The sequence below is a fragment of the Ananas comosus genome, unplaced genomic scaffold (genome assembly GCF_001540865.1).
Source record: "Ananas comosus cultivar F153 unplaced genomic scaffold, ASM154086v1, whole genome shotgun sequence".
Classification (NCBI taxonomy): Eukaryota; Viridiplantae; Streptophyta; class Magnoliopsida; order Poales; family Bromeliaceae; genus Ananas; species Ananas comosus.
The window spans coordinates 1-10,631 of record NW_017891002.1 but is presented as its reverse complement, the minus strand read 5'-3'; the positions used below and the strand labels follow the sequence as shown (position 1 = coordinate 10,631).

At 38.8% G+C, this 10,631-nt stretch overlaps 1 protein-coding gene and 1 long non-coding RNA gene across 2 annotated transcripts; both read left to right on the top strand.

Moving 5' to 3' along the window:
• Positions 1-2,948: 2,948 nt before the first annotated feature.
• Positions 2,949-4,683, top strand: LOC109704527 (protein PHLOEM PROTEIN 2-LIKE A10-like). Its single transcript, XM_020225274.1, has one exon. It carries the CDS (start codon positions 3,142-3,144, stop codon positions 4,261-4,263), a length of 1,122 nt encoding a protein of 373 aa, XP_020080863.1. The 5' UTR covers positions 2,949-3,141; the 3' UTR covers positions 4,264-4,683.
• Positions 4,684-5,285: 602 nt separating this feature from the next.
• Positions 5,286-9,967, top strand: LOC109704528. The gene is made up of 3 exons (XR_002214423.1): positions 5,286-7,496; positions 8,745-9,439; positions 9,511-9,967. It is a non-coding gene; the product is annotated as an uncharacterized LOC109704528 (long non-coding RNA).
• The last annotated feature ends 664 nt before the right edge of the window (positions 9,968-10,631 follow it).

The window sequence follows — 10,631 nt, the reverse complement described above, 5'->3', positions numbered from 1 at the left end:
AAAAAAAAAAAAAAANATTAAAATTTTAACAGATTGATCATAACCGTTCATTTTTAATTGTTCATAGAATTGAATTTATAGATGGATAAGAATGCTATCTTTTATCAGATTGATCATAACCGTTCATTTTTAATTGATATAGGATTGGATTTATAGATGGATAAGAATGCTATCTTTTAACAGATTGATCATAACCGTTCCTTTTATTTGAGATGTTTTTAATAAACTAATCATATCTGTTTATAGGGAATATGTTTGTAGGGAATGTAGGGAATATTATTTTATTTCTTTTCGGATTTCGTTTGTCATTGTCAAAAAAATAACGTCAGATGAACCTCAATACCAAACTAAATTTTAAACTAGTTAACAAAAACCAACTGGAATTAACCCGTATAAAATAGTTGTTTGTGTTAGAAATGTGAAGTAACTTGGCTTTTATATTGGACCTAAGCTTTTTATCATTAAACCATTAGAAAATAATTTTTTTATGCATTATTTATAAGCTTAGCTTCAGCCTCAATTTTAAGGGATAATTAATACTAGTAGGTGATATGATCTTTAATTAGGACATAGTACTACTATGTACACACACCTAATATATTTGTAAAATTTCAAATTAATCTCAAATTAGAGAGAATCAAACGGGGAACTCAAGAGTCACCGCATCATCTAAATTATGTATCCACTAAATTAAATAGGGAAATTTTCGAATACCCCCTGTGGTTTCGCACTTTCTCACTTTCGTACTCTATGATTTAAAGTGTACCAAGTTAGTATCCTGTGGTTTCGCACTTTCTTACTTTAGTACCCCATGGTTTAATATTTCGTTAAATTATATACAAAGAACTTCAGATATCCTAGTTAGATTTATCGAATATTCATTTTTTAGTACTCTTTAGTTTTAACTTTATCACTGATTTAACGAAAAAAAATCCTGAAATGGATAATAAAAAGAGAAAAATATAACTCATGCTACTAATTTGATACAAAAATAAAACTACAGAGTACTAACTTGATACACTTTAAACCACAGGGTACTAAAGTGAGAAAGTGTGAAACCATAGAGTACTAATTTGATACATTTTAAACCATAGGGCATTAAGTGAGAGAGTGCGAAACCAGAGGGGAGGTATTTGAAGTTTTCACAATTAAATATTAATGAACTTTGGAACAGAATAAAATAATTAATCAAATTAATGGTGCAGTAATGGGACATAAATAATTAATAAATTTCCCACCTACTTGGAGTCTTGGACTCGTTGCATTGAAGTCGCCATTGGCTGCGTTCAACCGCCGATTCCAATTGTACTGAAGTCGTCAACCCAGAACGGCGTCCCCACGGACCCCACCCGCCACATTTGATGCGGACGGAGTCGCCGAGGCCTTCGCCACCGCATACAAGTCTCCGTGCGAGCGCGGCGAAAGCCCCGGTCCACCACGTCACCCGTGGACCGCACCATTGTTGCTTTAAAATTCGTGCAGGAATTACGTGGGAAGCCTCTTTTGTGGGGGGAGAGAGAGAGAAAGAGAGGGGCAGTCCACCGTATGATAAAAAAAAATTAATTATATTATTTATTTTTGTACAGATTTTTTTTTGAAAAATTTTAATTAATAACTTTTTCAAACTATAGTTACTTAACTAAAGTTTATTATTTTCAAATTTTAAAATTAGTTTTTTTTGAATAAAATAGTATTGTTTTTATTCACATATAAAGTTGTGAGGAAACTCAGAAGTTTTCTCATGAAAAAACGATTTCACTAAATATTAACTATTATTCTAGAATTTACGCATCGTATATGATGAATAATTATACTGTTCTTTCATAGAAATTTTTTTTAATTTTAAAAAATCAAATAACAAATTTAAAAAATTAGTTACCGATAATATTTTTTTAATATAAAACTAACTCATTCGCGCGCATTTATATAATTTTGATACTTGTATCTTCTATGTAGGGGTGGCAATCCAGCTCGCTGTTCGTGAGTCAGCTCGTGTTCGGCTCGAAATGAGTTCAATATCGAATCGCTCGTTTAGTAAACGAGTCGAGCATGAGCTGAATTTTTCGGCTCGTTTATTAAACGAGCCGAACACAAGCTGGGGTTAGCTCGCTCGTGTTCGGCTTTATAACAGCTAGAATACATATATTTTATATTTATATAATTTATTTAATTTATATTTTTATATATAAATAAATAATTATATATAATATATATTTTTATTATTTAATTTTTAGCAAAATAAAAATATAAATGCGAGCTTAATTATAAAAAGACTCATTTATATGTAAAGTTTCAACTATTAGATCAAAGTCTAATGGATAAGATTTTATAAATTTATTTTTTATATATATTTAATCTAATCCTTTTAACTTATTGTTCGTTGGTCAGCTTGTGAGTCAGCTCATGTTCGGCTCGTTTATTAACTAGCCGAACACGAGTTAAATTTTTCGGCTCGATACTCTAACGAGACAGCTCGTGTTCGGCTCGTTTAATAAACGAGCCGAACACGAGCGAGCTAACCCCAGCTTGTGTTCGGCTCGTTTAATAAACGAGCCGAACACGAGCGAGCTAACCCCAGCTTGTGTTCGGCTCGTTTATTAACTAGCCGAACACGAGTTAAATTTTTCGGCTCGATACTCTAACGAGACAGCTCGTGTTCGGCTCGTTTATTAAAACGAGCCGAACACGAGCTGGTTCCAGCTCGTTCGTGTTCGACTCGTTTACACCCCTACCAATGAATGACGGATAAAATAATCTCTAGTTGAGGCGCTTTCCGCCAATAAGTTTTTATTTTAGTAGTTGAGTGGTTCACAAGATGATGAGTTGGTGGACAGGGTCCATAAGCTTCAATCACATACGGCTATTTGCATTTATCTCAACGCGCTCTCTCTCCCCAGTTTTCGTGTGGGGACCACCGTAACGGTGTATATAACTCTTCGCCGCTCCTTTCACATCCCGAAACGGAACGTCCCCCTCTCCTTTTTTAGAGACGACTCCGTTCCGTTCCCGTGACCACCTCCCTCCTCCGTCGCCGTTGACCCCCGCCCCTTCTCCTTCGCAAAACCCCCTCGAGGGTTTCCTCCAAACCCTAGCCCCCATCCTCCCCTCCTCCAAAACCCTAATACCGCGCAGCGGATTCCCATGGCCTCCCTGTTCGCCGAGGCGGCGCTCGCCCTCTCGCGGCCGCCGCGGCGGCGGCGGTGGCTCCTCCTCGCCCTCGCCGTCGCCGCCTCCGGCTACGGCGCCTACAGGGTTTACCACCTCCCCTCCGTCGCGAGGAGGCGGAGGAGGCTCGCGCGGCTCCTCCACGCCGTCGTCGCCCTCGCTGACGCCGCCTCCGCCTCCGCCGATGCAGCCGCTCTCGTCTCCGGCGACCTCAACCGCTTCCTCCGCTCCGACTCCGACGAGATCCCCACCAGCCTGCGGCAAGCGTCGAAGATCGCCATGTCCGAGGATTTCTCGAGCTCCGTCTCCGCCCTCTCCGAAGCCGTGACCCGCGGCGTCCTCCGCGGCTCCGTCTCCGGGTCCGATTCCTCAACCGAGCCCTTATCGGATCGGCTTCTGGACAAGCTCTTCTCCCCCGCCGGTTCCAGCTTCGCCTCCGTCGTCGTCGGGAGCTTCGCGCGGAACCTGGTGGTTGCGCACCACTCCGCGGTGCCGAGCGGGGAAAGCGCGGAGGATCCGCGGTGGCTCCGGGTGGTGTTCGGGGACAGGGGGAAGGAGCTCGGGGCGAATTGGATCCAGGTGTTCGTGAGCACCGCGGTGGCGGCGTACCTCGACCGCACCATGGCGATCAACACGTTCGACGAGGCGCTCTCCAGCATCACCAACCCCAAGCACGAGGCAAAGGTGAAGGATCTGTTGGTCTCCCTCAGCAATGGCGCCGTCGAAACCCTAGTCCGGACCTCGCACCAGGTCATCACCTCTTCAAGCTCGAGCTCATCGAAGACCCCAGTGGAACTCGTCGCGAGAGAAGCTATTGAATCGAATTCGGCCGCGTTGGTAGTTCCAGGCAATAGGAGGTTAGTGCTCGACGTAACCGGGAGGGTGACGTCGGAGATGGTGAGGTCCTTCCTTGATTTCGTGCTACGGGGCGTTTCGGATGGCGTGAAGAAGAGCGTCCATGGCGCTCACCATGAGGTGGTGGAAAGGGGCTTGATGGTGGTGAGGTATCTCAGTGCCAAGTCCATGGCCATCTTCACCATATGCCTTGCCTTGTGCATGCACATCTCTATCGGGACGAGGCTTATCGTCCCTGCTTAAGTGTCGGCTTCTGTTACTTCACTAGGAAGTTGTTTGAGAATTTCCGTTCTTACTGCTCCAAATTATACTACATTCCTTGAAAAGAAACCACAGGAGAGAAAGGGAATCAAGTTCCATGCTTTTTTGGCGAACCTTCTTTCTTCAAAGACCAGTAGTGCCTGAATGTTTGTCCACACGATTTGGTAAATTGTGTTAGACTTATTTACAGTTGATTTCTTTTTAATAGAATAGCTCTTTTCGGTGTGTTAGAAAAGGGCAATTGTTATTATTACATCAGATTGATGGGAAGCAACATGTTTTATTTGTGTGTAAGTAGAGAAAGCTTAGAGGAAAAGCAGGTGTAGAGAAGAAGCATTGTACAACAAGAGTTCTTTTGTTATAAATTAGTTGGAAATATGAAGAAAAGTTGATTTTCTCTGCTGTTTTCTTACTTTTCACCTTATGTTGTTTGCAAATGTACGTTCTTTCAGCTCATTGATCTTTTTCTTTCCGTGTTTTATTTTGTTACTTTTAATATGTTACCTGCTATGTTAAGCTTTTAACATCAGCACTTGTATCAAGACATTGAATCACATCTTTTTGAGTTTGAGTTTATGCATGGCTTATGTCGACTAGGAAATATTTCATCTGAAGATGTGCGTGTACAAAATTACAAATCACCATGGGGAATCTAACAGTAAGTTTGAGCTTTTACTGCTAGATATTTCTTGTTTTTTATGTCTGTGGTGTGTGTACCATTTTTATCTCATTCTATGAATATTTGATAGTTTGTGTTTTCACATATAGCTTGTATTTAATCTTGATGTTTTGTTTCAGTGGCACCTCTTATTTCTTTCTAATCAGCATGTTGATGAGCTCTTATCAATTGCCGGAGCTGGCTTTGCCTCTTCATAATCAGTAGTTCAGTTGAAAGCTTGTGATAGCACTCGCTCTGATAAGCAACCTCAGTTCGGAAGCAGATGGGTTTCTAAATTTGCATGCTCTGCAGCATAATCGACGGTCCTATATGAGGGTATGTAGGAAACTCATTTTAATTGAGATGCGCACACTAATTATTCTTATGCATCTGGAGATTTAGTCACCTTGTTTTAGCATATAACTTGCATTCTAATCTCATATATTCTTTTGGAGGCACACCAGTTTTCCATTTTAAATAGCAGAGAAACTCATCTTCATTTTCTAATCAGGTTCTTGATAAGCTTTTTGTCACTACAGTCGGCTTTTGTCTCTTTGTAATGGGTAGCTTCCTGTAAAAACATGCGTTGTTTTCAACACATAGCAATGAGAAACCTCACTAAAGATGCAGGTAAGTAATTTTAAGTTTGTATTCTTCATACTGCAGCATAATTGTTGTTCCTTTCCCAGGGTATGTAGGAAATTCTGTTGAAAATTTGTTATTGTAAAGGTTCAAATGAAACCTATTTCGTTTAGTGTGGTCTTTGGATCAAGATCAAGCTGGGATGATGGGGGCCAATCAGATTAACTGAATGATCTGCTTTTATTTTTCTTCAAAAAAGATGAAGTTTTACCTTACTTTTGTTTTCATGAACTGAACTGTTATTAATTCAATCGACATGATTTCTGTTCCTTTGTTAGTATTGATGTGAGATTTGGCTATAGGGATTTTAATCATTTATGAGTTTAATTGGGACTCATCATGACATATCTTAGGAGGAACGAGGGGCCAGAATTCTGTGCAGTCTTAGGATGCTGACATAGGGATGTCAACTCTTCCCTTGATTATCTCCAAATTCGCATTCGTTTGTGAATTGCATTATCATGGTTTGGCTTATAGAGGGATTCCAGCATTGATTTGTTCAGAGTTCAAGTGGCACATAGGATCTGGATAAACAAATTTTGCAATGTGGAGGAAATATGCCCCTTCTTTGTTGTTTAAATCAGATTACTGCAAGAAAAGTTCTCTTGACACATACAGCCCGATTATCTTCATCTCTCTCTCTCTCTCTCTCTCTCTCTCTCCTTATGTCTGAAGTAGTTTGGCCTAAAGCTGATTCATTCTAGATCTAAGTATCTCGTTTATGACCTACTAGACATAGTGTAAGATCATCTGTACGATAATTTTGCAAGCTTTTTGTTTATATTTCATTTTCTGTTGCTGGAGCGTGCTCGATTTTTTGTTTTGAATTTTAATTGTCGGTCCTCTGCATAGAAAAGATAGAAAACTAGGACAACCTTAATGGATGAAAATAAAGAGCACATGTGTTGGAGTATATCTTTTCCATGCACATCTTGGAGAATGGAGAAGTCGAACTTTGCAAGATGATTGGTGCTTACATAGCTGATTAGCCTCCTGGTCGTGTTTAGGAGCAAAAAAATTCTAGAAAATATTATTAATTTGCTTGGAATTAGTTGCTCCAATTCAAGGTCTTTGAACAATCCTTTTGTTTGTCATCGGTTTTTTTAAGATCAATCTAGGCACTTCTTTCCTTTATAAAGAGTGATAAATAGAATGGGACAGTATGGAAGCCGTATAGCATTGCTGCAGACTTTCCAAGAAATTTCTGATCTAAGATCAATGAGTTTACGGCTTCAAAATTATAAATTAGATGTATAATAATGACATTTGCGGCTGATTTTCAATTGGTACCTGTAGAGAACAAGAAAGGGGAAGAGCATATTAATTTCCTTGAGCACAGGATGTAATAAGTAGATGAAATTTCTAAGACGGATTTTAAATCAAAAGTACAAAATCAGCAATTAAAGGTGTTGTGATTTTTGAGAAGCGAAAGAAGATGAGATCTCCTTGAATGTAAATCTTCATAAATTGGCAGAAGACTTAGTTACAGAGTATATAGAGAGAACACTGATTTGACTAAACAAAAGTAATCATTTTGCCTAATTATTAAAGGAGAAGAAGTTGGTTGATTGTTCATGCTACAATTTTCTTAGCAATTCTGGTTTCTTATTTACTTCAGTTTAATTGCCTCTTGCTTCAGCAAATCCTTTAATTAGTTCAATCAAATAATGTGCTGATTCACTTCACTTTGTCCTGGTCAAACTTGATTTCTAAAAGCCATTTATACATTCTACATCTGCGCATTGAATTAGTGACAGTTCTTGGGAAATTTAATCTCTTGCATGGCTTTGGACACCTTTCAAGTTAATATATCGTATGATCGATCTGCATCGAACAAACAATATCCGGAATGAAGTTCTTTGACGAAGTCAGTCCTTATCTCTAATACATTCACTGCTGGATTGGTCATTCTCTGGTTAGTCTTTAAATTCCCTTCTCACTTATCTTCTTACGGTATCCTTATTTATTTTCTCGGCCAAACTTTTGTAAACCATGACAACGGAAAATATTTTGTAAAATTCGTAAATGAGTTGTTGATTCATTGCTTTTATTGCTAGTTGTTGACTTCTAATTGATACTTCTACTTTCACATTTCTTCGTTGATCTCTCTGTAATCTCTGTGTACTGTCGAGGAAGCCACTTTACATTGGTAGCATCACTATTTCTGATAGTAACACAAAATTCTGGGCTTGCAGAGTCTTCACTCTGATATCATATTCTATACAACCTTGTTGATCCAGATGTTACAATCTGGTTGGCAGCTTAGAAGAATAAATCAATGGTTATTTTTCAAGTAAATTTGAAGAAGAATTATGGTTTAGGTTGTATCCAGGTTGGATCAGAGTTTAGATAAAACATTAATATATTCTATTTTAGGATGTGAGGAGGAAGAGAGAGGAATCATCGTCCTCTTCTGAATTCTTAAACAGTCCTTGCAGATCTCTCAGGTGGTTTTTCCTCTAAACAACTGAGCCCAATAAATAAAATTAAGCTAATATTAACTGTACAATTGTCTAGCACAAAATTAATTGACTTTGATAACTAATAATGTTTGCGCTGTATTTCCTTCTTGATACGTTCTGAATCCAATCATTCTTGAGCATCAAAAGAATTCTAATGCCACTAATTTGTAGTGAATTTCCTGTTGTGTTAGAAGATGCAGCATGCATGGCTTTATGCACTTGAGCTGTAGGGTTTCATATAAGTTGATCAGACATAATCATATGTCTGTTCTACTATATAATTGGCTGCGCAGTGTTTGTCCGTTTCTTTACGTGCGGATAAACATGATGACAAATCTTTACTGATGAAATGCTTTTTTAACTACTGCTTGTAAATTTGCTATTTTTGAAAATTTTATCAGGTAAGAGTGAAAGAAAGAGGTTTTTTTTTCCTGCTTTTTGTTCTCTATTTTGAGTTCTAAATGTTTTCTGTATTGGTTTTTCTAATGGATTTGTCTACATCGATGAGCACATTGAGGTGTTGATCTAAGAGCCTTTGTATTCCTTTTTCATTCTTTTATTATTGGGCAATTGGATTTTTCTTTCATTAGTAATTTAGTTATTTGGCTTTACTTTGTTGTTTAATTCTCACTTACTAGTTGGACATTACTGACTTAAAAACTCCTCTGTTTAATTTCTTTCAATGATCTTGTATTTAACAGGTCACAAAAAAAAAAGAAGAAACACTTGCTGATAAAGAGATGGAAACTACAGTGGATTGGAAATTGGGTTGACTTACTCTTGTAAGAAATTCGGCTTATTTGTAGCGCGATTAACCAGTTCATGAAGTAAACATCCACTGAAGCTTGTGTTTATGGTACGTTAATTTCCCTTTTATTTGTTTATTTGTTTATATCACTCTTAGTTTTATTAGAAATTCTATCTCATTCCCCTTGTCAAAACCATATCTCTACTTTTGGGAAGGAAAAGCTTAACAAAAAGTCTAGCATTTTTCGCTCCTATCATTATTATTCCAGTTTTCCGTAAGATTCTGCTACAGTAAGATGCCTACATTTTTCGACGATGTAGCGGTAAGTGAAATCAATGAAGTTATGTTTTTACAAAGTACATGTGATTGTTATGTGCTAATCTGCTCGCTGATTTGACAGCAGTTGATTACGGGGCGCGTAAGATCCAAACTGCAAGGAGAGTGCGTAACTTTCAAGGTAGTTCCGTCAGCAAAATAATGATCGAATTCAATGAATCTTTATGTCCGTATCATGAAGGCGTGTTGAAACGTTCGGATTTTGGTTCAAGTTTGGCTCCAGAAACACTGTGTGGGGGAGGCTTTTGAACTACCTCGTGTCTCACGTGTGAAAGCGTGAGATCTCTCATTTTTGCCGCAAATGTTGACTATGTAAGTATGTTGAGATTGTTGAGCATTGTATTTGCCCATTCTCAATTCCTTACCATTCATTGTTCAAACAGGGTACTTTAGGAGAGGATAGGGTGGGGATGATGGAGTGTGATTTGTGGGCCACAACAACTAACAAGTTTAACACTAATTTGAGCATGTGGCGGCCGGGCCCTACCATCATCACTGCCGTCGTTGCGAGGGTTGTCCCCAGCATAAGACCGTCTTATCTGCCGATCAGCACATGATCGGCACGAGATTGGGAACGACGTTAGCGGTAAATGAAATAGTCTTATGTCAGTAATCGTCCTCAGAAGCTTCCTCTTCTTTGTATATATATGATGTTGCATCCACCGCCGCACGCGTTCCGACCGTTAGCTTGATAGAGTTGAGTTCCCACTCATAGATCTATTAATCAATAGGCCTCCAATGTAAGACTGTTTTATCTGCAGATCAGTGTAAGATTGGCATGAAATTGAAAACAATGTTAACGGCAAATGAAAGTCTTATGTCAGCAATCATTCTTAGAAACTTCCTCTTCTTTGTATATATGATGTCACATCCACCGCCGCACACGCACTCTGGCCATGCCATTATCATCTTGAAGAGAGTTTAAGTTCCCACTCATAGATCTTGTTAATAGGCCTCCAATATAAGACCCGTTTTACCAAAACATGATTGGTGTGTAACGCCGTTAACATAGCAAATGAAATAGTCTTACTTTAGCATCGTCCTCATAAACTCCTCTTCTTTGGTAATATACGATCACATCCACCGCCGTCACGCACTCTCGGCCATGGCCATATATCTCGAAGAGGTTTGAAGTTCTCTACTCATACGATCTATTAATAGTCCCGAATAATAAGAGACCGTTAATCTGCAAACATATCACAATTTGGCAGGAAACTGGAACAGAGTTAACGGCAAATAAAATATTTATGTCAGCAATTGTCAACGAAGAACTTTTTTCCTCTTCTTGTATATATGTACTCGTATTCCCGCCGCACCACACTCTGCCATGCATTTAGGTGCGAAGAGTTTAGCTCCCACTCATTATCTATTTAATTGGCATTCATTAAATCGCGTTCAATTCTGTCAATAGTACATGATGCATGATAATTAGAACGTCCGTTAACAGCAAATGAAATAGTCTATATCAGCAATCGTCCTCAACTTCCTCTTTCTTTGTATATAT

What these genes read in the sequence shown, in the direction of transcription:
- LOC109704527 (XM_020225274.1), top strand. Translation starts at nt 3,142, where the DNA reads ATGGCCTCCCTGTTCGCCGAGGCGGCGCTCGCCCTCTCGCGGCCGCCG.